The 27910-nt window shown below is 40.3% G+C and overlaps 1 protein-coding gene across 2 annotated transcripts in view; it reads left to right on the forward strand.

The window, feature by feature from the left end:
* chchd3a (coiled-coil-helix-coiled-coil-helix domain containing 3a) overlaps window positions 1-27910 on the forward strand; it is a 142793-nt gene that overhangs the window by 51560 nt on the left and 63323 nt on the right. For both annotated transcript variants that reach the window (XM_007890831.2, NM_001293016.1), the window contains 1 exon segment: window positions 3212-3356. In XM_007890831.2, coding sequence (XP_007889022.2) covers window positions 3212-3356 — 145 coding nt within the window.

Consider the following 27910-nt stretch of genomic DNA (forward strand, 5'->3'; position numbering starts at 1 on the left):
CCCGAGAGTGATGGGAGAGCTGTGTCATTCTTTGTTGTAATCTGATAATAGAAACACGCTAATAATTAATTAGTACCTATAACTGTGCTTGTTCCAGTGCTGATTTGATGTTATCCTTAAAGTACTTAGCGGATGGACCATGCAGAAACAAACTGAAAGCGTGTTGGTTGAGTTTCTCTGCTTTAAGTTGAGTAGCAGTGGACAAGTTGAGTAGCCCATTTAAGATCTGAAATTCCGCAATCTTATGCTTAAATCATTGTCTTAAAATGTGAAATTCTGTGAGCCTTGCAAAGTTTTTTTCATTCAGCCTTGGTCTACAAATTGGTTTCCTTCACGTAAAAAGAATACCGGTTTCCAAGTATCGACTCAATTTAAGGCTTTTCCAAAATTTGTAGATTCTTCAATAAAGGTTTTAAGTCTAAAATGGGGTTTGTCTCTCTGGAACCTCCAGTCACAAAGAGCACAAGTCAGTGCACAAAATGTTTGTCCTCTGTAATCGTCTGGGTTCGAAAAGTAATTAACTGCACCCCAATGATGATCAAGTGACAGGGCCTGTTGTCTTGACTCTTCCCACATGGACATCGTTGCAATAGAAGCTCGTGTCAGAGAGGCAGAAATTTCCCCAAAATGAGATGCTTCCATCTTGCCACCAATTTTGAAGAAGCAACAAGGCGTGAGTGAACATATCTAGGGAAATAAGACAATTCAATGGAGCATATTCCTACCCATCCCCTTTTAATTGCACTTTTTTAAAAAAAATTCCAACTCATGATCCCATTTCTTTTTTGTTTTTTAAAAAAAAATCCCTGTCCTTTACATTTGGCGCTCACAGCTTACAGAAGCAGAAAATAGATTCGTCTTCAGTCACTATTTGAATTGCTGTCACTCTGCCAGATTTGACAGAGAAGTGCTTCAGAAAAAGATTATGCCTGATTTGTGGAGTTCACGACTGAACGCTGTGGGACACTTAAGGGGGCGTAATGCTTGCTAATTCCTCTGCAGGAACTTTAATGGAAACTTTCACTGGCCATGCATAGTCGAGCTTCACAGTTGGCAACATCGCTTTTTTGCACTGAGCAGTGTAATGAAAGTTGTTGAGGTGAGGTAATTGTTGAACTAATATCAGTACATGATGGCTTAATACCTGTTTTATTATTTTAATCCTTAACCCCATCTGTTTCAGTCTCACAACATCTTCTTACAGTGGAGCAGATAAATATTATTGAACGCAAAGCAGTTCAATAATCAAGTATGCAATCAATAATCAATCAATCAATAATCAATATGCAATCAAGTATCTAGTAAATAAGTGACAGTTTTGGAAACTGCATCAAAAAGATATTTAAAACTTTTTAATATTATCAAATTTGCTGCATTCACTGAATAAAAGGACTTGTGGACAGTACAGTGATGAATTTCCACTAAGTTTTGGTGTTGCCTTCAGCAGTGGGTGTGCTTATAATAGGATTTCCCTGTATAAGTACACCGCCCACCAACTTTACCAATCAATGGGTTTCTCACCCTTCATCCTAATTTGTGAAGCTACAACAAATATATGTTTTTATTATGGAAGTGTGCTCGCTCAAGCAAACCTATCCCCTTGTACAAATGTTCCCATTAACATTACCAGTTTGATTGTTTTATCAATGCAGTTTCAGTGCACTTGTTTCCCCTTGCCTGATAAATATTCATCTTTTGGTCACTGGAGGAGAATTGGAAGCACGCTTGCTTCTGTATTTAAAAAACATTGTGATATCAATGCACTGCAACATGGGGTATTGGGTTCATGTGTTGTGGTTTCTCACAGCATTGATTTTCCAATCTTGATGCTCTTGTGCGCCTCCTTGTGTCCAGTTCCAGAGCAACCATTCTGTCTGGTTGTGCCTCTGCAAAGGGAACATGCAGAAAGCAGGAAAACAGACGCATCAAATTACCTGGGAGTGCAATACTAGTAGCACGACAAAACAAAAAGACTTGTGCCCTTTTCACACAGGGTAATGCTGTACATCATCGTAAAGGACTTATTTGCTTTAGTTTTTCTGAATTTAAGCCTTATAAAACTTGCATTTGATATACTTAAAAGGAATTATTCACATTAAACATTTCTTATTAAAAGGAATGTTCACATACTGCTACTTTGATGTGCAATGACTCGTCTTATTCCAGCAAACACGACAGCCTATCTGCAGATCCAGAGTCCCACAGACGACAAAGAGACGAATGAGCAGTTTAGCATCTTTTTGTTTAATTTGGATGAAGGAGGGATATTGGTCAGAACATCAGGAAAAATCCTGCTCTGTGAAATGGTGCCACAGGATCTGTTTTTGAAGAGTCAGCTCAACAGGTGCAAAGCTCTCCTCAGGCCCCAGTCAATGCGATTAAGAGCAGAAAGTCTAAATCAGGTTTCCCGCTCCTAATCGTTTTCAATACCGTTTCCCTTCCAGCAATAATACACTGGGCATAAGTGTCTCCATCTGCTAATCCAATTATGGATCTGTTGTAGCTAACCACACAATCTGGCCCACTGGGAGGCTGTGACAAAAACAAAATATTCTTCAGCAAAATATTCTCCCATTTCCACAAATTATTTCTATTGTGACGATTGCACATTTTTTTTTTACTGAGCACATTTTCTTGTTGTTCAAAGAAGCATTCTCCTATTTTTTTAAAAAAAATCCCACTTTTTTTAGCCACGTTTCGCCCACAGAGTCAATTCACTTTGCAATATATTCTGTCAGGTGCTTTGAGGCGTCTCAACAACGTGATAAGGCGCTGTATCAAATGCGAGGATTATTATTATTTGTCCCAAAGGTAGTGGCTCGTACGAGGATCATGTTCCTCTTCTCTTTCTCCCCGCCCATACATACCAGCTGGTGTATGGTATTCACTGCCATATTCAGGCAATCACTGTTAATGAATGAAATTGTTTGCTCGATGAGTGCTTGTAGCCTTGTCCAATATCAGCACCCACACTCGCCCAAATGGAGGTTACTGGTTAGGGAATAGAAGCAGGAAGTGTTTCTGTAATGTTTCTTGTCCTCCCTCCAATAGCTCTGGGAAGCTGAGGTCTACTTGTGAGTACCCAGTGTATCCTTAGCTGAGATCAGAAAACAGCAAAGATTGGGCTGAATGTGATTAAATATGACTGTTTGGTAAATATATTTTTACGATCCTGTTAAGAATGAGATTTTTTTCTTCTTCTGAAATACAGACTCGATCAGAATAAACAATTTGTTCACGATGAGATCGGCAAGATTATGGAGCGTGAACGGGCTACCGCGAATGACAGTCTTGTGAAAACGGTATTGCGGGAGAGAGCGCTGACTGAAGAGGAACGAACAAATGCTAAACGCACTGTAAGTCAATTGATAATCCTGCTTTGCTGGTCTATCTTCTCGTATCAGGATCAGAAGCTTTGGCTTAAAAACATTGTCGGTCAGTAGTCAAAGCGGGTTTAAGTAATTCTGAAAATGTGCAGCTTCAATTAATAGGAGCCACACAAGTAAAGAAAAAGCCCATTTCCAACTGCCCAGCAAATCACTGTTACTTCAACGATGAATGAAATCATCAGGGGTTCTTCCTTTGATTGTGGTTGCCCATATTGATTGCTGTATCATATTGATCGCTATTGGAACTGTGCCAGCAGACTTTATATATATCTTCAAAATACAGATTCATAGAATCATAGAATTATACAGCACAGAAGGAGACTAATCGGCCCATTGTGTCTGTGCCGGCTCTTTTAAAAGAGCTATCCAAATCAATCCCACTCCCCCACGCTCTCCCCATAGCCCTGCAAACTTGTCCTCCCCAAATAATTATCTAGATTGTTTGCTTTAGTAAAAGCAACCATAAAACTCTTAAGAGGCATACAATTATCTATTATTACAGTATCACATAATACCTGCCTTCCAATATTTACAAGCTATTACGGGACTCTTTTTGTCAGTCTGCATAAATGCTTTGTAAGACTAGAGTGAAATTCAAACCAAATCGAATGCCCTTTTGAACATTTTGCACTTTCCTTCAAGAAATGTCGTCTACGCTTGCTTGCAGCTTTTATTTTGTTTACGTTGAGCAACAAGGTGCAGGCTGTAGCAGAGAACAATAAAAATATTCTTTTACTTTCCCAGCAACCAGCCACTTAATGGGACTGACTGCAATAGAACCCTGTTATACTATCGTATTCACTGGGCATGTGTACAGAGAGTTGTCCAGCTTCCCACAAGCACCTGGGTACACAGGTTATCTACCTTGAAAACGAGCCACCTTTATAAAGTTTGCCTTGTAATGGGGTTCTACTGTATCTTCCAATGCTTAATACATTTTCCTCCACCTCTGCAACATCGCCCGGCTCCACCACTGTCTCACACCGCAAGCAGCCGAGACTCTCATACACGCATTCATAACATCCAGGCTTGACTATGCGAACTCCCTGCTTGTTGGCTTCCCCAACTCCTCCCTCCATAGGTTACAGGTCATCCAAAACCCTGCAGTCCATGTCCTCTCCTGCACCAGGCTCCACGACCCTATTATCCCCATCCTCGCCTGACTCCGCTGGCTTCCCATCACACAGAGGATACAGTTCAAAATCCTGGTCCTCACATTCAAAGCTCTGCGTGGTCTTGCTCACCCTACCTCTGACTTCCTAACCTCATACCATCCTGTCCGCTCCCTCCGCTCAGTGGGCTCCAGCCTGCTTCAAGTCCTCCGCCTCGCCCACCCCACCATTGGCGGGTGGGCCTTCAGCCACTCTGCCCCCACCCTCTGGAACTTCATCCCACAGTCCCTTCACCTCGCCCCCTCTCTTACCTCCTTCAAGACCCATCTCAAGACCCTCCTCTTCGACCATGCCTTCAATCACCCACCTTCCCCACCTGCCCTCCATCCTCCCCGATTCCGAAACACAGATTGTCCAGCGCCTTGGAACGTCCTCCCGAGGTGAATGTAATTTTTGTTGTTTGTTGTTGTTGTACGTTTCCACCAGCCATTTCCAAATTTAATTGCCATTCTCCACAATTGCTTCACAAAGCTCTGCGTGATTCAAACCAAACTGAAATTGCAAAACCAGGTAATTCAGTGGTGAGCATACTCGTCCATGAGTTCAGCAAAGCTGTGGAACAGAGGTACTTTGCCACTACGTGATGGTAGAATATGTTTGTGTTCTAATGTGCTAAGACACTTTCTAACCCACCGTTTTCCACATGCTCACTGATGTCAACTTGTCATTACTTTATATAGAAATATTGAAAGATCATTCTTGATACGAACATTGTCCAAATAATCCTCACTAGACAGGGTCGTGCATCAGGACGCTGTTTTTGTGTGAATAAGATGTATGCTCTCAGTGCCCAGAGCCAGGTAATTAATCCACTGCAGCAATTACATACTTGATACTTCCATAGCACAGAAACAGGCTATTCGGCCCAACCAGTCTATGCCAGTGTTTATATTCCACACAAGTCTCCCTCCGCTCCTTACTCCTACTCATATCCTTCTACTCCCTTCTCCCTCATGTGAAGCTTCCTCTTACGTTGCTAAATACTAAATTATCTCACTTCCACCTGCTTTATATTCTTTCATTAAATCATCATTCCCGCTACATGACCAAGCCAAGCTTAAACGCTCTGGTATGCTAACCTGAGTGAGGAGGGCTGTATAAATGCAAGTTGCTGTTGTTGGAGCCTGACTTAAAGCAGTAGGTCCAGCAGCTGGCAAAGGAAGATTGCTTAAAAACACTACTTCTCATCTCAGAGTCTCTTCACCTCTACATAATAGCCCATCAGAGACCTATTTTAAACAGTCTGTGCAAGGTTTTCCTTTGTGTTGGCATGCAACGCAGGCAGAACTTTTAAATTTAAATGTTTTGGATCATACGATAGCCATCTCCTCCTCCCCCCACCCCAAAATGTGTGAGTAACCTGTGGAGAGAATCCATAATTGTCTCTCAGCAAAAAGGCTAATCTATTTTATCCTTCAGGGTTTTATGTAAAATGCTACTATCTTATTTTATCCTTTCAAAAATGCGATTTATTAAAATCATGTAATGCTTTGCTTCAAGAACTTTACTAAAGCAGTATTTGATGAATGCAATATCTGAATTATCTGAATTTATTTTTAAAAAAATCCCTGCCTACTCTTTTTTCAGCATTAAGTGTATTCCTAATCCTTGATTTTTATAGAGTAGATCTAGCATACCTCTGCTGTAGCTTCCTGTTGCCTCTCCTTTTGCTTTGCTCAGGGCAAGACATTATAATCGTTGCATTTGACCACATCATCGAGTCATCTCAATGTACTTCAAAGTTTACTGTAAAATGTAGTGACAGTTGCACGTATTTTTGAGTAAAATACAAGCAGCCATGAAGTGAATGACCAATTTTATGTGGGGAATTGTTGGCCTGGACATTGGGAGAACCTCCATTCTCTTTTTGAATTGTGCCATTGGATCTTTTACGTCCCCCTGAACAGATAAGCGAGACCTTGGTTTAACGTTTTATCTAAAAGATGGCACCACCAACAATGCAGTGCTCCCTCCCCCATTACTGCACCGGAGTGTTAGCCTAGTTTATGAACTCAAAGTCCCAAAAGTGGAGCTTGAACTCAAAATCTTCGGACTCGGCAGGGAGAATTCTTTGAACTGAGCCAAACTGACACTGTATTTTGAGACATATACCTGGTGTGAAAGGCGCAATATCAATGTAAGTTGGTATTGTAGACGATATTCTCGATGTAGGCTTCTTAATTTCATAATTAGACAGTATGTTTCTGTGGGAAAGGAAAACTATGGCCAATTGGCTATTCTGCAGACCTTTTTCCACCACATTATTCAAACAAACCCGCAAGTACTTATACAACTGTTGTGGTCATATGAAATGTTATTGCTGGTAATCTTGGCAAGAAATTGTGCGGTTTGCCCAGTGAGGGTATTGAGGTTTGAATGATTAGTCCAAGTTTGATTCCAAATCCAATCCAAGTTAACAGGAGGACAGTGGTCTACCACTGCTTGCTCTCCCATGATTGATTTTTTGCTGCCAACCTGTTATAATCTATAATGAGGAGAAACAATGGTATATTTTACTTTTACAGACAAGGTTTTCTTACGTAAACAACACCTTGTTATATAGCACCCCAGACGCAGGGTAGAGTCCCAGAGCGCTTGACAGTGGCGGAGCACCACACCAAGCTGGGAGAGGGGGGGGTGACTGTTGGCACGGTCGAATAAGAAGGTCATCAGGCACAACTTGAAGATGGAAGGATAGAGGAAGAGTGTTCCAGAGATTTGAGGTGTAGTGGCTGACAGCGTGGCCACAGATAGTAGAAACGGAGGGCACGAGGGACATGCAGAAGGCCGGAGCCTGCTTTATCTCATCTTCAATGCATAGAACCTTCCTTCGACTGTTGTTTTCTGAAACGTCTCCTAAAGTGCATTCGAGAAGTTGAAAATGTTCTTTGCCCTATGCCAGTCTATCGCAAATTACTTTGCAACCCAGATCAAAATTGTGGTTCATAAATATGAGCAATTTGCTAGCAATATACAGCCCTGTCACAAACAATAGCATATTGACATTACATCACTTGAGTCATAATGAATGATTGGTACAGTGAACACCAACCGAAAATCTATGGTTCAGGAATGTGCAGTGTGCTGCTTAATACCATTGTGGCCTAACGATCCAACATTTTCAGGTGGAATAGCTGCTTCAGTGGTTTGCAGAAATGAGCTGTCATTAAGCCATTGCAAGTTGGAAAATAGCTTTATTGAGCTGCAGAAATTTCAGGCTGACTTCTTTTTAAAAAACAAACTAAACGCAGGGTTGTCAAAAGTAAAAGTACTGTCAGGATGGTTCAAGACAGAATTAGAGCAGCATATGCAAACTGCCATTTAAATGTTTATCTTATCTGTCGCTGTATCCAGTATAATGAACAACAATTTAAAAGAAAAAGAAAGTTTTTTTTTNAAACTAACTGAATTCAGGCTATCAAAAGTCATGTAAAATTTGAATAATTCAGGTTCCAATCGGAGGCAAATCAATGTGAGGAGCGACAGGTTAGTGTTACTAAACTTCTAGTGTTTAAGTTTGCTCAGGAAGTGGCTTGCATTTCAGAAACTATTGAAGGGCAGCATGGATGTGTATATGTAATACACTGCACTGAGAGAAAATGGAAAGTGCTAAGATTCATCAGTTTTAGTGAAGTACATTATTTAGCTGTTGTGCACTGCCACACAAAGGATACTGTACTATTCATACAGTATGAGTCTCGCCTTTAAAAAACAATCTAATTGAGAAATGATTTACCAGCGATTACCAAACTTTGAGCCTAAAAGGCAGACCCGCTTTGCTTTCTCACCCTGGCCTGCTGATCGGACCTATTCCAAAGAAACTGGTGTCAATGGTTGATATTATTAAAAGTAAACCCAATTGTCCAAACTTTCCTCGGGACTTAGCAACTTCCAACGAATACATCCCAAAACTATGCAGTTAGGTTTTGAAGTGGGGAAGGCAGGATTATACCAAATGCAAGGATTACTATTATTATTTTGAGCAGTTGGTTTTATCCTGGAGAACAAGCTTGAGCACATTCTAGCAGATCAACCTGAGAGTTAATGGTTTCACTTGTTGACCACCATCAAATGGGAAACTTACTGTGTCTGCAAAATTGCTAGTCATTTGGAGTTGGTCATTTGGATCCACTCATTTCTATCTTTCACAGCTACTTGGAATTGTTATTGTATTTTTTGAGCGTAAATGTACGTGCAACATCAAAAATGTATGTTGATGCCATGAAACTGTTTCTGCTCTTGGCACTCAGTATCAACATTGATTCCTCTCACACAGCATGGCTCAATGTCAGCCATGCCTCATCTCCATCTTCAAAAAAGATTCCCCTGCCTCGCTTGCTGAGATCACTAATTTAACGCAGACCTGGGACCATTTTGGGCACGGAGATCTGTGCTCGTTGAGAACTGGGTTGAGATTACTAAGGTTTGTATCGCAAAGCAGCTGGCAGAGAGGAGACGTTCATTTTGTCAGTGTAGGATTCCATCTCTGGTCCCAGAGACGAAAGCCCATGACTCTCAACTCATATTAGCATTGCAAGGTGGCGATTAAGTGGATCTGCTGAATGGCAGGGAAAGTATTGGTAAGCTATATGTTGCCTCCAGGGCAGTACTGTTGCCTTTGGGCAACACTTTCACTCGCATTGACCCCGTATGTCAAAATGGTGCTTGCAAACAAGGTAACGGATTTCATGGATATACCTAAAATCTCATGCCTGGGTTCAATTTTGTACAATGTTGAACATATCTCTATTGCAGATCTGATTAACGAGATCGTAAGTGTGTAAATAAAAGGGAATTGTTAATTGCCATGGCAGCCACATCAAGAAGGTGAAACTAGCACTAAAGTAATTCTCAACTCCATCCTTGCAATATTTTCTTTTGTGATGATTCACCCATCAAGCCTATTTTAGAGATTCCTTCATTATGATTCGGATTTGATATATTCCCTCCGACAATGAAACATATTTTATCAAAACAATATCTTTTTCTAGCACGTGTGTGGAGCATGGCAGGTAAGTAGTTTAGAAATGTAACTATCTGCCCACTGTTGGAAAATAAAGTACGTGAAAAATGTTGGTAAGACTCACCCATACTTTTCAGTATGGAACTATTATATAAAGATAGAAAGAGGATGGAGATGATGATGATAATAATAATAATCCTTGCATTTGATATGACGACTTAGCACGTCATTGAGATGTCTCAAAGCGCTTCACAGAATATACTGTGAAGTGAATTGACTGTATAACTTGTGGGTGAAACATGAGAGCCAATTGCACACAGCACTGTAGCACTGTCCTCCACAAACAGTTATGCAATGAGTGAACAAATTATTTTTTCATTTTTTTTATTAATTATGTAATGCTCTATTCAATGATTTCCAGCTCAGTCCAAACAAACAGATGCTGCATGAATTACATCACACGCTATACCAATACAGGATTCCTGGTCAGTCCACCGAAAGTACCATAGAGATTTACAGCAAAGCTGTTCAGCCGAAAACTGGTTTTCAGTTGGCAACAATTGGAACATATTACATGAAATATTTTCAATTCATGTTGAATTCCTACTGAGCGATAACTGGGACAGGGTACAAAAATGAGCTACTCTAACTCCGCTTTGTAGAAATGCTGCTCTACATCAGTTGAACGTTTGTCAAGTTTATCAGCAAGTATTGTTTCAAAGCAAGTTAACACAATTATGTCTTATGGCTTAAGAATCTTTACCTGTAGTTTGATCAAAGTACGATTATTCTAAATACAGACAATACTACATATAAATCTCATTAAAAGGCATCTTTTAGAAGACATTTTCATTGATGTTACAGTATGTTCTGTGAAGCACTTTGCAACATCTCAACGATGCGATAAGGAGCTTTATCAAAAAGGAAGGATTATTATTGTTTTTATTTATGAAAGTGTATGAACATCAATCTACTCAAGTGGTAGTTAAATAAGACATTCTACAGAAGCAAGGCTTATGAGTAAGGTACCTTCTACCTAATAAAGGTACACTCAAAAAGAAAGCTTAAGAATTTAACTATCAGTGAGTCCAGCTTTTTTCATCACCGCATTAAACTGAATGCAAGATGCCTGCCACGTAGTTGGACTCCTGCCTGTGGTGCCATCAACTTGATTTCCTTCTGCAGTGGCAATGGATTGAGCTTGTACACAAATCTCTATTACTTCCTGTCACGACTTTATACGCCATCAGCTAGTTTTCATCCTCATGCATGTATGGACGTTAGAAAAAGCCCACACTCGGCATATCTCTCTTCTGTGCAAAATTATTGAGCAAGTTACTCGAACTACCCCAGCTGGTGAAAGATCCTCCATATCGTGTGGATTCATTGTTTTACCCTCGTTGTTAATTCTGTTAATCCACGTCCTTCACAGGGGTGAGGATTCTGCATTTCCGACTGTTATGATGTCAGGAAATGTTAAGTTTATGAAATGGCAAAGGGCAATTTCGGGTATCAGGATAACCCGCAGAAAAAATGCAAAATGCCAACCGTATGAAATGGATTCAGTTAATGTGTGGAAGTGCAAAAAGCAGCTAAAGGGTAAGTAATTTAAATGGTGTCCAGTAATGGTAATTTATGTAAATAAAGTAAATGATTACACTATAGAGAAAACTGGCCAGTCTATGAGGTGGGAGCCATTTATTTCTGCTCGTCAGGAAGATTAGATAATGCTCTTGGGTGACAGAATGCTGACTAAGTTGCAGTACAAGTAAATGTCAGCCTAATGTTCACTTTACCTCGAAGAATTTCCAGTCTCTTACGGCTCAAACTTTGTGAGAATTTTAAGGAAGTTAGAAGATATTTCGTTTTTTTAAAAATCCAGCATCAGTTCACGTGTAAACCTTTGTCTTCAGAAAATAATTGTCTTGTCAGTTAGAGAAGACATCCATTATGAATGTAGGCTACAGGCCTCAAGATTGTTTGGGTGGCATCACCATTTTACATGCAAAAAATATTAGGAATTTAGAATAATATACAATAATCCCCGTAGTTGATATTGTGCTTCACTTAACACATCATCAAGACATCTCCGTTCACTTCAAAGGATCTACTGTAGAGTGTATTTTATAGGCAATCAATTTGGTACAGCAATGTCCCATGAACAGCCATGAAATGAATGACCAATATTATAAGAACCAAATTATGATGCAGATTTGCACTTATATAAGCACTTTTCATGTCGGGAGGCCATCCCAAGGCATTGTACAGTCCAGGGTTTGCACCTACGCTGGGGATGGGGAGGTGGGGACAGAAAGCACAGTCAAAGAGAAAGGTCTTGAGGTGGACCTTAAAGGAAGTGAGAGAAAGGGCAAGTCAAAGGGAATCTGGGTTGGAGTTCCAGAGAGTGGGGACAGATACACTGAAAGCTAGACCACCATGGTGTGGCGGGCAGGGAACATGAAGCAGGCGGGTGCCCACGAAGCGGAGGCAGGGTTTGAGGAGGTCACAAATGTAAGATAATGGAGGAATTTAAAGCTTAGGATAAGGATCTCGATCCGCTGGGGTTGGGATGCAAGTGGAGCCAGGATGGGGGGGTGGGGGTGGGTGATAGGTTCCAACAATTGTGTGGGAAAGGACCCAAACTACAGAGTTCTGGATAAACTGCAGTTTGTGAAGGGAAGAGTCAGGTAATCTGGTTGTCAAGAGAGGTCGTGTAATCTAGCCTGGACATGATGAATGCGTGTCTCGATGGCCTGAGGGGAGAGTTAGTGGTGGAGTTCTATGTTACAGAAGTGAGGGAAAGTTGAGCGGGACGGAGCATGAATATGAGGTATGAATGACAGTTGAGGATAGAACAAGCCACCAAGGTCTGACACAGACAGAGTATACATCCAAAACACAAAATACTGCAGATGCTGGAAATCTGAAACAAAAACAGAAGTCATTGGGAACGCTCAGCAGATCAGGCAACATTTATGGAGAAAGCAAAGTGAGTCAACATTTCAGGTCCACTACCTCTCATCAGACCCGAACTATACATCCAAGTAGTTTGATGCTGTCAGCACCTGTGGTGAGAAGTTGCTGTCTTGAGCCAAGCAGGAGAGCCTCTGTCTGTCGACATTCAACTGGACAAAATTAGAGCTCATCCAGGATTTGATGTCCGACAGACAATCAGTCAGAAGAGCAGTCGACCTGCAATTAAGGATGGAGGCAGATAGATCGAGTTGGGTATCATTCGCATACATGTGGAATTTAACCCCGTGTTTGTAAATGACATTGCCGAGTGGGAGCATGTAGATATTCAAAAGGAGAAGACCAAGGCTGGAGCCCTAAGGAATGCCGCCTGTGACATTTGGGGTATTGTTGGCCAGGACAGCGGGAGAAACTCCCTTCTCTTTTCATATAATACCATGAGATCTTTTAATGTCCACCTGAACAGGCAGACAGAAACTCAGTTTAATGTCTCATCTGGAAGCCAGCACCTCCAACAATGCTTTTGAGATAGCTCAAGGAAGCCACTGTAAGAATAGGAAGTTCATAAAAGAGTCTTAGAACAGGTCAGTCCAAAGATTTATGGAGTGGGCTGAATTGTCTTAGTGAAGAGAATTATTTTAGATTAAATAAAATGATTAGTGAGGAAGGCACTTTGTGTAAAATAGCACTTTGTGGATAATGAAGCCTAATCCTAGAGAAAAATGCCAGACTGGAATGCTATACATTTTTACAAGCCAGTGCTGATGTGTTAAATCTATCAAATCTCATCATAAAACAATGAGATTAAACAACCTTTCAGAAACGTCTGACTAAATGGTTTTAAATATGGGTTTGTTACAAGGCTACAGGGCAGAATTGCACATTGAGACGTATTAAAAAAAAATGCTTCCTAAGGGGGACAAAGTGTTTACAACCTATTTATTACATTCTTCATTTGGCTCATCCATCATTTTAATAGAAGATGTTGTCGTTTTTGGTAATTTTGAAATTGATCAAGCAAGAAGGTCAGGAAAACTATTGTTTCAGACACGACACCCTCAGGCTGATTGTGCCTTTCCACAATTTCATACAATTAACACTAATTCTCAGTATGTTTTTCGAGGCATTGAAGACTGTCCTTTTGACTGAGTTTCATGCTGAGCCACATCAGAAGTAATCAATAGGTGACTTTTTTTTAACTAAGATCCATATATAAAAAAACATTGTTTTCAGCAAAAAAGTTACAAATGAAACAGTGTTAAGTAATCACCTCTGTTTCAGGTGCACACATCAATTTAGTCAAATAAACCATCTTCCACATACTGCACTCGCTCTGATATTGCTGTTTACCCATGGTACGAGTTCAAGTTTAACTGGGGAGGGAGAGCACAGAGGTGCCAATCTGAAAGGGAAGTTTCTCCCGTGATTTTCCTCCTGGAGCGCAAAAGAATGAAAGGCCCTTTAATCCGTCTCTCTCTTTACAACAATAACTTGCATTTATATATTGCCCCTCACGCAGGGTAGTGTCCCAGAGGACTTGACAGTGGGGGAGCGCGATTCCGAGCCATAGCTTTAAGCTATAGTATCACCCACAAGACACACGCACCCTTTTGTAACAGCAATGGTTGTGGTTCCCCGTGTCTCTCTGTTCAGGATTCTTCTGTCTGTCAGCAATCGCTTGCTTATCAAGCGAATGGACAGGTAACCAGCTTGTAGTCTGCTGCTCATTGTCGTATAACCAGCTGCCAGAAAATGTCCGAGAGAGCTGGAGATACTTTACAATTGTTATCCTTTCTCTCTCACGCCTTCATTTTACTCTACAAGTTAATAATAATGGCATTATTATTATTTTAAAATGAGACCCTGTTATAACGCAGTGTTTGGGGTCCGTAAAATTAGACCTCGCATTAAAACTATTAAAAGAAACTGGCCACGAGTCACGATTCCAGGTTGTTCCCTCCGGCTTCCAATGCAAACGGGCAAGGTGTACGCAGGTCGCGGGCAGGTGTCCTGCAACGGCTAGTGAGAGCGTTTTTACCGCTCGAAACGTTCGTGCTTTCTGGGAGTAATAATCCGTCAAAAAAAAATATGGTCGCTCAATAATAATAATAATAATAATCCTTGCATTTGATATAGCGCTTTTCACGTCGGGAGGACGTCCCAAAGCGCTTCACAGAATATACTGTAAAGTGAATTGACTGTATATTTGTGGGCGAACGCGGCAGCCAATTGCGCACAGCAATGTCCCACAAACAGTCGTGGATTGAAAATGGCCAATTTTATTATTGTTTTGGGTTTTGGAGGATTATTATTAGGCTCTGTGTGGAGTAAGGAAACTTGCCCGAGGTTTCGCCCTCTGCCTGGAATTGAACTCAGGTCTCTCACTTGCAAAGCGAGTGCTCTAACCACTGAGCTACAGGACTACAGGACTCCACTGTAGCTGCTTGTGGGACACTGTAGCAATCCACGACTGCTTGTGGGACACTGCCGTGCGTAATTGGCTCCCACGTTTCGCCCCCAAATACACAGTCAATCCGCTTTACAGTGTATTCTGTGAAGCGCTTTGAGACGTCTCAACGACGTGATAAGGCGCTATATCAAACAAAAGATTATTATTATTATTAAAGTAATTACAGCTGATAGGCTTCCTGCACCCTGTACATCGCATTCAGAAATGGACGATCACAGCATAAGCGTACCGCATTTCCAGTACCCGCAGATCCACAGGACTCCCGCTCTATGAGTGGACTTCCACTATTGTGAAGCGTGTTATAATGGCTTGCCCAGTTCTATAAATATTCCCTCCATTTCACGTGGCACTTATAATGGTGAAACGTTTCAAAATGTTTCATTGGTAACGCTCTCAACAGTAGCAGCCATATATTTTAAGCAAACATGGTAGCTGTTTTGTGCAAAGCGAGATTCACACAAGGTTAACTGGGCTCCCTGTGTCAGCCCGGCTCAGTGGTAGCACTCTCGTTTCTGAATCAGAAGGTTGTGGGTTCAAGCCCCACGTCGGGACTTGGAATCACACAGTCGGTCATGTGGTGAAAGATCAATTTAACTGAGGATTATTGGCAGCGCACCAATATAGAACTTTAATGGCTACGGAAACAAGTTAACAGGACCTCCCAACAACGCAGCACTCCCCCAGTAATGTGCTGAAGTGTCATCGTAGACGAAGAGCTCAAGTCCCGATATGCAGCTTGAACCCACAATCTTATAACCCAGAGGTGAGAATGCTGCTAGCTGAACCAAGCTGACCTTCAAGAGTGAGACAGCAGCAATTTTATTGCATTCAGTCTCGAAGTTCCCTGGTTGCCTGTTTATTAACTCGCTCTTTTTTGCTTCTGTGCACGCACAGGCCGTCCCATGCAACTTTGTTTTATTTCTGCCCTTTGCTGCGAAATGAGAATTTATCGATTTTTGCTTGTCCATACGTCTTAGATTGACTGGAGGAGCTTGCGACATTACAGCGTACTGGGCTTATTGTTTTCCCCCCAGCCATTACAAAGAGCAAATTTTAAATATCTTGCTGCTTTGAAATTCAAATCGGAGCCCTTTTTATTTTCTATGATTACTTTTGGCCCTCCTGAGCACCTACTTGTTTGAGCAATATGAGCCATCCCAGCTGAATGAAGACCTGTCAAATCCTATCCGCGTAAATGACAGTGTACCGATTCGCACGTTGGATTAAACATGTTTAGGTTGACAGAAATCTTTAAACAAAAAATATTAAGCCCCTTTAGTGCTGATATAGCCTGTGTTCGGGGACCGCAGAGTTATTTGGAACCTGTCACTCACACGTGGATATCTGGGGAAACTATTGATTATGTTGTCATAAAAATTCTACATGCATTACACATAGGCCAGTTAAACCTACAGAAAATAAGTTAAAAGTAGACTGAAAACTTAACTCGTTCACTGCAAACAGATTTTCCTTCTCTTCCGACTCAACCCACAAATGTTTGGAAGAGTCTAAATGGAAGAAGTGTTGCAACTGCTTAAAATAGGTGCTGGTTGCAACAGGGGCTGAAAGTGTGATGGTGCCCTCTTTCTGTGCTTAAAAGTCTGGCTGGACGCATAAGCTGTGGGGGGTTGGGGGTGGGGTGCTGGGTGGGGAAAGAGGAGAGGATGACCAAGAGCGCAGTCGGCTGAAAAGTGACCCAAATTTAACTAGGAATGAAACTACTTTCACCAGAGCAAATTAAGGACAAGATCATACTGTATTTTGATGATACGTTTGCCACTACATTAAATTAAGTGCAAATTGACACGAGATTCCAGCGGTCATTAACCACTATCAATACCAAGTGATCTTCAAAGTGCTGCCTATAAATACCACCAATAAAGCAGAAAACACCATTGAAACACTATCAGCTTTTTTTGATACGCGTCCATCGTTTCAGTACAATTTTCACATTAGCCCCATGTAGATTAATTAGCATCAGATACGGCAATTTGTTTTACGACTGTGCGTGACAAAAAAGGATTGAAAAGATATATATTTTTAGTGTTTGTATTTAGGCGCAGGTTGGCAAGAGCCAAGGGTTGGGGAACCCAGAATGCGAGTTGGAATACTGCTGGACTCGTAACCAGCTAAAATGCATAGTTTGCCATTGAAAGCCCTGTCTGGCAAGCAAGGACCACCAAGGAGCAATCCCTGTCTGCAATGACCTTTTCAAGTCTACGTTTTCCTGGAGTACTGCAGACCTGCCTCGCTCGTGAAGTGGATACCGAGTCCGCCACAGAGAGTTTGGTTGATTCTGACATTCCATTGCCAAACATATCACCTTGGAGCGAGTTCAGCTCCAAGGAGATCCTGCTTACCTTTTCCTCTTTCCCTCCCCCATCCCCTCCCAAAGGATAGTCACTAATTTGTGTGAAAAAGTGTGTGTCCCTTTGTCAACGAAGAATAAGCTTGACACGCAATGTCCGCAGGTACATTAGCATTTGCAATGAAAGCGTATTTTTTGGGAAAAAAAATCTCCAAATGCAACTGGAACAAAAATAGCCGAGATGACCCAATTCCATCAGCAAATAGACTTAATGTTCTTTAATCAGCAATCTCATTAGTTTGAGAGAATTAGTCCCTTGTAATTGTCAAACAGATTTATTCACTTATCTGATTCTCAGAGCAAGACATTGAACTGAAATATTGGTATGTTCTGTATCATAAATATGCAAGATTCTTGTTTTTCAATTGAGGCATCATAGAGATGGCCCCACAGAGTGTAATGAATTTGTAAGCACCAGCGGGAAACAAACTTTCACTTAGATTACATGTTTTAGCCAGAATTTGTTAGGCGAGAGCACAGCAGACAGAGGTACAAAATATACTTGGTTCCAGCTGGCAAAGGTATTCCATTCCAAGTGCACATGTTTATTAACAGCAATTTGATACCTTTGGAAATGATGATGTGAAGGCTGGAAACTTTACTTGGCTAACTTGGGCTTTCTGCAAGTCCCTCACCCCTATCTGTGCCACCATCAATGGACGAGCTTTTCCGATTCTACACCCTAACCACTGGAACTACCTTTCTCACTCCCATCTATCTGTCTCGATAAGTCCTGCCTCTAAGACCTACCGCTTTGCCTGTTGCTGTGGTCACCTCTTCTTCTGGCCGTGCTATAACTAAGCTGGGAGACCTTTTTGTTACAACTCTGCGCACTTCACTGAATTGCATATCAGATAATTGCTTTCTCCATTTAATTGCATAGTAATTTCTAGGTTATGGATATTTGCTATTTGTTTGACTGCTCAAATGGATATTGCATCATTTGCTTTATTAACAGTCATTCAACTTCATTCGAACCTGTATAATTAGTTCAGATAATTGCATTGGTTGAGGAGTTGATCGCTGAGCACAAACAATTTGAACTTAAGATTGGGGAAGAATGTTGCAAACTCACTGACTTATTTTCTTGCCAGTTACAATATTTTCTAGGGAAGGATTCATATGCACCTTACTATGCAACGCGTGGCAATTGGCAGCAGAAAGCCAGCAAGTAGTCCGTCCATTTTAGTTTTCATTAGTTGGATGATTTTTTAATTTAGAAAAACTGTTTCTTGACCCTTCAAAGAGACATTTCACATTCCCACATAATTTGGAAAAATAGCTTGCTTAAAAATCCAATTTCACTTTCAAACCAGCTTCGCTCATTAGAATTAATTGTGAAGATGGTGCTCTTGGCAAAGTTTTAATAATCTGGGATCTTCTGTATCGTTTTTTTTCTTAGAAATTGAGATCGAGATTCCTAAGGCAAAAAATAAAAAGGCTATCCTCTGATGTATTTCCTACTTGCCTCTCGATATCTCAATATACTTTGTGTTGCATTACTAAAGTATGTAAAATAAATGTGTCTACCCCTGGAGCATTAGGACTAGGAGAACGGAATCTGCATATGATGAGGATTCATGTTGGGAATTTGATGCTCAAGAGCAGCACACCCAAGACGGAACATTGGTTAAAAAAAAATTCCCATGATAGAAACGCCTCAAATTGTCATCGACTACTCCACTACATTTGCTTATTTTAAGATTTAAGCCACTGCATATAATGTGTGAAACAGCTGTTCTCACTGTGCCTTAGTATTAGAAAAGCAGCATTTGAGTACATAACCGTTTACTAATGGTCTAAGAAAACCAGTGGGGGTTTTGACAGCAAAGATGTACATTTCTCCGTACAAAATAAATCAGATTCGCCTAAGAGAAAACTCTTGACTGGTTTCCACATAAACCACACAGCAGTAATGAATAAGTGGTCAAAGGATACATGATGATAGATTTGAGGGATGTTTAATCATACAGAGCATGAACCAGCAGACAAGTGCTCATATAGCCTGCAAAATTTTCTTTGAACTGATCTTAATTGACATCCATGAGTGAACAAGTGATGTTCAATTAAACTACTTTTTATGAGAACTTTGTGCCATTTGAACATCTGTTTCAGCTTTTAACAGCCGTGGTTGAAATATTAATATTCCTGTTTAACTGATAGATTGGCGGATCGCTTTTCCAGTGGTAATCCTTCAACAGAAAACATTTTTAAATAACAATTTGGTCACTCAATCCACTGCTGTGCGCAATTGGCTGCCGTGTTTCGCCCGCAAAATATACAGTCAATTCACTTAGCAGTATATTCTGTGAAGCACTTGGAGACGTCTCGAAGACGTGAAATGGCACTATAATCAAAAGCGAGGATTGTTATTATTATAACTGCTGCAATAGTTCAATAACCAAGGTTGCATTCAAAATTATCCTTTTGAAAATAGGATACTTTGTACAATGGCATCTACTAATGCAACTTTTTTTGCCAAATTGAAATGCCTTTCCTCTTATCTTTTTAAAATGCCCATCCAGTGGCTATTATTTTGAAGTAATCAATCGCTTCTCCCTCAATGGAATTGCTGTGATCATATACGAGTATCGTTATTTTCAGTCACATTTGTATCGTTCATCAGTAATGTTGAGAGAATTGACTCCCAGAATCTGTTGTAACATCTGTGGCCAGTGAAACAAAACAGATCTAAAAGGGAATAAAATCACCACTGTATTCTTACACATCAGGAAGATACTTGGACACCATGAGGCATATATTTATGGAAAATCAGAAGGACTTATAAGTGCACACATTAATTGACTCAATTTCATGTTTATTACTGTTTTCTTTAATGGTGGTATTGATAAACGCCAAATTAACAGCTGCTTTGTCTCAGATTTTGAATCCAGAGCCATTGTCGGTACTGTATCTTGCCCGCAAGGTTTTGTCAAGCTGAATTTTAGTTAAACATTTTCCAATCAAATTTGTGTTCAGTCATTGTTGGTAATGGTGCTTTAGAAAATTAGGCAATCAAACTTATTATAGAGCAACTGGAAGTGGGATGTAGGTGTGTGTAAAACAAAATGATTTCTGACCATCCAATAATCTTTAAATAGTGAAACTCTTTTAAACTGAATTAAATGGTTCTTTGACATGAATAATTTAACCCAGGAATACCCCCCAGTCCTTTTTAGGCAATTACTCGACAGTTTCGTGTTACTATAAGACAGAAAAAGTTAATTGTTTTCTTTTCACCTACAAATTCTTCAAGGATTTGAGTTTCAGAATCTGTTTGTTCCTCCCTCACTAATCCAATAGCTGCAGACAGTAACCAGAGCTGGGACATTGAATTACGCTAGATTTATTTCTGATAATCTTAATAGGACGAATGCGGGTTAATTATCGTCTTGTATTTAATATGCACAGCGTGTCGCATTCTCCAAAAATTCCCATTAATGGTATTATAACTTAATACTGAGGACAAGTCTTGAACAAATTGCATTAATAAAGTGTGTATCGGATAAAATAACGTTTGCAGACCTACAGCATTTTGTTATGTAGCTCTAATTGCTGCTGGCAGGGAAACCAGCTGTTCCGATCAAAAAAAGCCTTTACCAGAAACTACCTATTGTTGCACCTCGAAGCATTACAGTGATTTCCAGTGGTGCAGGGGGATACGGTTAATGGTATTAGAAATGTATTAGTTACACAGGGCAATTTGTTCAAACGCGTGTGTCGCGATTAACGCACATACTGTATTAGAGTCAGCTAAGCATGATTTAATGTATTTGTAGCCCCAACACTGTATGTAATTGAGATCAGATTTCCAACCACTTGGAGTAAAAGTCCGTGGCTTGCAATAAATCATTTGTAATTTGGCTTATAGTTTGCAAGAAGACAACCGTAAAAAATGTTGCTGGGTAAAATTGAATTCTGAAATGATAATGCAGCTTGATTTGTGAGGTGATGCTGGAAATCTCGTGTGAGAGTTAGTGGATTGATATGCAGAATCATGAAGTATTTTCTTTGAGGAACTGGTTTAATGTTATCCTTTCACTGCATAAAGTGGTAATGCAGTTTTCAACTAAGGACTCTCACTTTACTGGGCACTGCATTGTGCCATCGATTCCTTCCCAAGCTGCTTAAACAGTGAGCATAGCAGAGGCTTGAAACTGGATCTCTACCTTGTCCTGGTAACTGCAGAAGTTACTGGGAGAGTAATAAAGGGAGAGAGTAAAACTAAATAAATTACAACAATGTGCGATTTACAGGATCTGGGTTGAACACCGAGTAAGGGAGAAATTAGCGAAGTAAAACTGAAGAGATCCTACCTGTGCAATATTAGTTAGATCAATTGCCTCGGATTCGATTCTCGGGCAGGGCGAATCCTTAGGCACGTTTCCTTACTCCGCACGCCTGTGTTTTCCTAGCAGAAAGTCGGTACCCGGTGGTTAGTTGAGTGGCGGATCGCTTTTTCGGATATAATAAGCCGTTGAAAAAAAATTAATTAAAACAATAATTTGGTCATTCAATCCAGGCCTGTATGTGGGACGCTCCCAGCCGCAATTGGCTGCCGCGTTTTGCCCACAAAATATACAGTCGATTGACTTTACGGTATATTCTGTGAAGCGCTTTGACATGTCTCGAAGATGTGATCAGGCGCAATGTCAAATGCAAGGATTATTATTATTAATCTGGCGTTTCAGGTAGAGGTGAAAAATTCCAAGTAACTAATTTTGAATCGTGTGTTGTGCTTTTGGCCTCTTGCTCAAACACACCAATAAAAGAAAAGCAGCAGACTACTAATTCATTCATCTTTTCGCTGCTTGTGGTATGTTTCCACTGCACATTAGCTGTCACATTTAGCTACGTAACAGGAGTCCAAAGAAAATAATTTGTTTGACATTATTAAAGACATTTTAAGATGATAAATCACTAGGTATTAATATCCCGCAAGCCTTCTTTTCAGGGCTGCGAGGCCAGTAAACTTGGAAATCTCATTTGTAGTTCTGAAAATAAAATGTCACTGCTATTGAGTCAAAGCCAACAGCCATGCTATTTTGCCATCTTGAATTCAGCCACTGCACGGTGGGGAATTGAGATGTAGAATTAATACATTGCTGCACAATTGCATTTTTTTTGTAGTGGCTGACGTCCTCTTTTATGAAGTATTTTCCATTTTTATTTGCCTTGATATTAAATCAGGAAGCGACAACCTAATTCCTAGCTCTGACAGAGTTGTAATTGTTCTAATTGGATCAGAAGGGCCCTGGAAGATCATTCTTCATTCTGACACAAGGTATTTTGTGGAGTGGTTTTGGAAGCTGTAAGGGAATACTTGCCGAGCAGAAGATCCATCCCCCTTCTCTCTCTCATTCTTAGAGAACGTAGCTGACTTCTGCATGTTAATGCTTGACGTTGAGGTATTGAGGCCAAGGGAATTGAAGACCTGTTGAGCTACATTGTACCACTCTGGCCTAAATGTGGTGAGGCTGAGCCATCATTTCTCCCCCTCCATTTTCAAAGGATATTTTTAAGATGGGAGCTTGTGGTACGACCAGCACAGGCAATACCGAAATGTTGCAATTTACCACAAAAAAAGTGCACATCTGAGCTTTGCGACGTCTCAACGGTATTATAAGGCGCTATATCCACTGCAAGGATTATTATTATTATACATCTTTCAACATGTGAAGAATAAAAATTCTCGATTTAGTACTTTTGTGGAGCTTTGTGGAGGGCAGCAATGCCAAACCCATTTAAATTGGGGTCGCTTTAGCTCTTATTTAATACCAAATTGAGACTTTGAGAATATTGACGTTTTCCAATGACTTTGTTTGAAGAACCGATTTTTAAAAAGTCTCAATAATTGTATTAATGAGGTGGAGGGGGGGGGAGGTTGTGATAGATTTTCAATCTTTTTAGTGTGACTGGCACTCTGATAACCTATTGAAGGGAATAGATTTAGAATTGCTATACTTCAATGTAACTATCTCGACCCTGGGCTGAATTGTGTTCAGGTAATGGCGAGAGCAGGCACTGTTCCATCAATAAGTCAGATCTGAATCAAACGCAGCTGAAGATCACTGTTAAACAAAATAAAACTGATTTCTAGGGATCCCAGACAGTGGCTCGGGGAATCTCGCTTGCAAACACCACCAGTGAAACAGAAAAGCTTGCAGCATCTTTGCTCGTTATCTGACGTTGAGTGGAGTCCAGCTATACATGGTTGTGGATTTAATTTCTTTAAGAAACTGCAGATTGAAGAATGGGTGCTTTATTTGGGATCACTGATCAAATGGCGGAATATCAATGATAACTGCCACCAACCGACTTGCCGATATCAAGTAAATCATTTAGATTCTTCTTTAAATTTCGCCCACAAATTCACTTTATAGTAGTATATTCTGTGAAGCACGTTGAGTCGTCTCGAAGACGTGATAAGGCGCTATATCAAATGCAAGGATTATGATTATTATTATGATAAATTTCAAGAAGAGCCACCCCCTCTGTTCCGCAAACTGAAGGTAATTTAAGAGATGAATTGAGCAAACTTGGCTTCTGCACACCTGCTGCCTGACTGAGGTGAAGCCTGAAGAACATAGCAGCTCAGTGATGTCCATCACTCCACTTGACTGAGTCAGGAGGTAGTTGGCGGAATCTTTTCCTTAATTATTCTACCGCTGTTTGTGGGACACGTTTCACCCACAAAATATGCAGTCACTTTACAGTATATTCTGTGAAGCCCTTTGAGACGTCTCGAAGATGTGATTAGGCACTGCATCAAATTCAAGGATTATTGTTATGAATACTGTATTTTGAAAATTAGTTTTGCCACCAAAAGTTTGTCTTTATCTTTTTTTATTTACACAACAGGAAAACACCATCCAGCCGGCCCCTGTCGTTCTGGTTAGATTCTAGACAGGACCCACTTTTTAATCCTCCCCCCGCCCTCCCTTTTGCTGCACACACACTGCCTGTGTCCCCCTTCACCCCTCAGGCAGAAGGATAAAGTGGAAAATGGAAAATATTTCTGCATTTCAAAATTCAGTGGTATAGATAAGCGTTTTAGCTTGTGATTATAACATAACATAACATGTAGGAGCAGGAGTAGGCCATTCGGCCCTTCGAGCCGCCTCGCCATTCAATCATGGCTGATCTTCTAATCTAATTATAGATGGAACAATATTGGTCTGGGTTCTGTAACCCAACTGAGGTGCATGCTTTAGAATTTCTAAGTCCTTTAGAAATGAACATTTATATTGCTGCATCGTACATATTTACATATGAAAAGCTTGCAGACAGACGTTCGTTCTCCTGAATGACAACAGCATTAATGCATATTATGTTCATAATGGCACTCAACAACACTCACTCAAAAACTTCTGGTACTACATTAACGGCTTATGAGTGGTGATGGACTCCGCTCCTGTAATTTGGGATTTTAGGACCAGTGGTGGCTAACGATGAAACCTGGTGCCCACTTGGAGAGCAAATTATCAGCTAGGCTACTCCGCTTAAAAATCTACCTCTTCCATTGCACCTGTAGTCACTTCTCTTCCTGCCATCTCCCACCCCCAACACTTTTCTTTGGGTGCGGCAGGTGTCTGACACATGCAGAAACCCATCACTGTGCTTAAGGGTATCCAAAAACTGAATTCGATACATCCCACCCACACATTATCCTATGTGAAGAGGGCTATATAAATATCTATTGCTCTTACCACAAGGAACAAGGAGGACAGCCTGTCAATCTGAATTTTTTGTAAGAGTAGCATACGTAACCTACAAAGGAAAGAAAGAGCTTGCATTTCGAATACTCCTTTATCTCGTCAAAGTGCTCCTCACGTAACAAGTCATTGTCGCCAGATGTAGTGACTGCTTTTGTAGGGTAACGTAACTGCAAATTCCTGCAAACAGACATGAGGTGAATGCTCAATTAGTCTGAAGGATTATTCTGAAGGATTGGCCAGGACACTGAGGGGAAATCCTCTTCTCTTTCAGGATAGTATCATGGAATCTTGAATACCCGTATGAACAGGCAGCTGGTTTAACATCTTATCTTAAAGCCTGCTACAAAAGGCCATCAAATCTGAAAGATGGTGAATAAAGTGCCCCACCGAAATAAAGATTGAGAACAGTGAGAATTGGGAAAAATAGGCAAGCGGAAGTAATGAAGAAAACAATTTAGTGAATTGTTAATGCAAATCCATTATCCCCAGTAAATCATACTTCCCTCATTGCCAATTCAATGCTTAGTCTAAAATTAACTTTAAAAGTCAGCGATACTAATATTCCATCAATGTTGTTCCACTTCAGTTATTAAAGTTGTAATTGTATTTTGAAAAATTGATTTTGAAATTGTACTTTGATAGAATTAGCTTGTCCCTGGGTTTCCATATTGATTTTGCAGTTGGAAATCTCATTCAGTTAACAGCTTTGCAATATAGTCTTGAACATTTGCAAAGAGATATGATTGTCGACTGTCCCCAAGCTCAGGACAGGAAGCCCTTGATGGGCATTGCTGGAGCTACTCTGTGGTTGATTTAAAAGACACAGGTGAAAGTGTGGACCTCAGTAACCTATTGATGTATTACATCTCTAGAGGAAGGAGATCATTTTCCTTTGTGTTCAGAAACAGCAACAATACATTTTAGTAGACCTAAAATCAGGTACTCAATCAAACATGGTATCATATTGAAAAATAGCCCAAGGCTGTTCAGCACCTTGGGATATCCTTCTGACCCCTAAGGCACTATAGGAATGCAATTTGTTGTTGTTCAAAGAGTAATTATTGCTATCGGTGTTTGTTAATTTTAGCACATGAAAATAAAATTCAGTTCTGTCTAATTCGCCCACAAAATACACAGTAAATCCCTTTACAGTGTATTCTGTGAAGGGCCTTGGGATGTCTCAATGACAAGATAAGACTCTATATCAAATGAATGGATTATTATTATTACAATTTTGATTTCATATCAGGGCATCACGTCAGAAAATCAACAGCTTTTGACGTTGAGTAAAAACATATTGTGATTGTAGGTTTTATAATAATTCACACCTAATCAGAATACACCTCTGCCTTTGGCTGTAATCCTAATATAGTCTTCATTGCTGAGAAGTGGACAGAGGCTGTTTTATTTTTGCCAAGAATTTTTGAACGTAAATTTCACTTTTGGTTAGACAGGATAGATGCTGAGATGAAGCTCGATGCAAAACAATCAAAGCAGAAAGCATCCCTTACGGTTACGTTAGTAGCTTCCAATCCAGATATGCTTAAACTACCTTTATAGGCAAGTTATTGCCATTTCTCATACCACCATATTGCTGTGATTCACAATCGGTGAGGGGAAAACTGAAACCGCTTTGCCGTAGGGCATCTCCTCGTGCCAGCACAAATGAAATTTAACATCACTGTTTGTTTTTAAAAAGAGATTTGTTAAGGGATGCAGAGTCACTGTTAAAAAGGGAAATGCTAAGAACCAACCAAGTTTTCCATTTGTGCAACACTGATTCCTTCAGGAGCTGGCATTTGGATTATATCAAAAGAGAAAACTGCATGATTGTGGTTTAAAAACCTCCAAGATTAATCAAAACCGAGAGTAGTTTCCACAGATGCACAATGCAGAGCGGAAATAAGTCTTAGAAAGCAAAAAAAAATGAATGACCTCTCTGCCTTGCTGTGTGCTGTTAATATATCTCGTAGAGAATGCTGGTTGAATCAGCACAATCTTATTTTAATTTTGTTTTCTGACTCCAAGCTAATAGGTTTTCACATGCCAATTACATTTTAACATGTCTTGTGTGTGTCTCTGCTCATCAGATTTTGAGTGCTTTTTGAATGATTTCATCAGCCTTCTCCATCACTCTTAATGGTGTGGAGGTGGAGTCTTCAGAGCAATGCTTGATTCCTAATACAGATTAACTCTGGCTACATCTCGTGGTTACAGTCCATCATTTTATGAGCAGTTTGATGCAGCACAGCATCATGGAGCAGGGGGATGTGGGTTTATACCTGAGATCCATAGGAAGCACTGAGACCAGGCCTTTTATCACAGGAATATGGAAGTTCAGAATAATAGGAGACTTATCGACAGTTCTCTTCAAAGTTGTGTGCAAATTTAGTGTGCACATTAAGTGTGCAAATTTCCTGCCTACAAAAAGCACTGACATTGCACCTTACAGCGAAGTGTTTTGAGACATCCTCCCAACGTGAAAGGAGCTACATCAGACAGAGCGATTATTATATATTGTTATGATCCCATTGCGTTATTCGAAAAGAGAAGGACGTTTCTCTTGGTGTCTTCGCCAACAAATCCCCCAAATACAGTACAATATATTTGAAAGTGCTTTGAGAAATCCTCCCAACGTGAAAGGTATTATATCAAATGGAGGGGTTCTTATTTATTATTGTGTACAGGGACTATTAGGAAAATGTAACATTATTTTAGAAATGGTGACATTTGAAGAGATGATCAATGATTCATGTATTTTGCCGTTTACTAATGCAGTGATTTCTGTTAAAGTTGTGATTCCTTCTTCTTTGCCCTGAGCGTGTGTTTTAATATATCGTATTGAGATTTGTCTGAG

This window comes from Callorhinchus milii, unplaced genomic scaffold (assembly GCF_018977255.1).
Source record: "Callorhinchus milii isolate IMCB2004 unplaced genomic scaffold, IMCB_Cmil_1.0 Scaffold5, whole genome shotgun sequence".
In the NCBI taxonomy this organism is placed as follows: Eukaryota; Metazoa; Chordata; class Chondrichthyes; order Chimaeriformes; family Callorhinchidae; genus Callorhinchus; species Callorhinchus milii.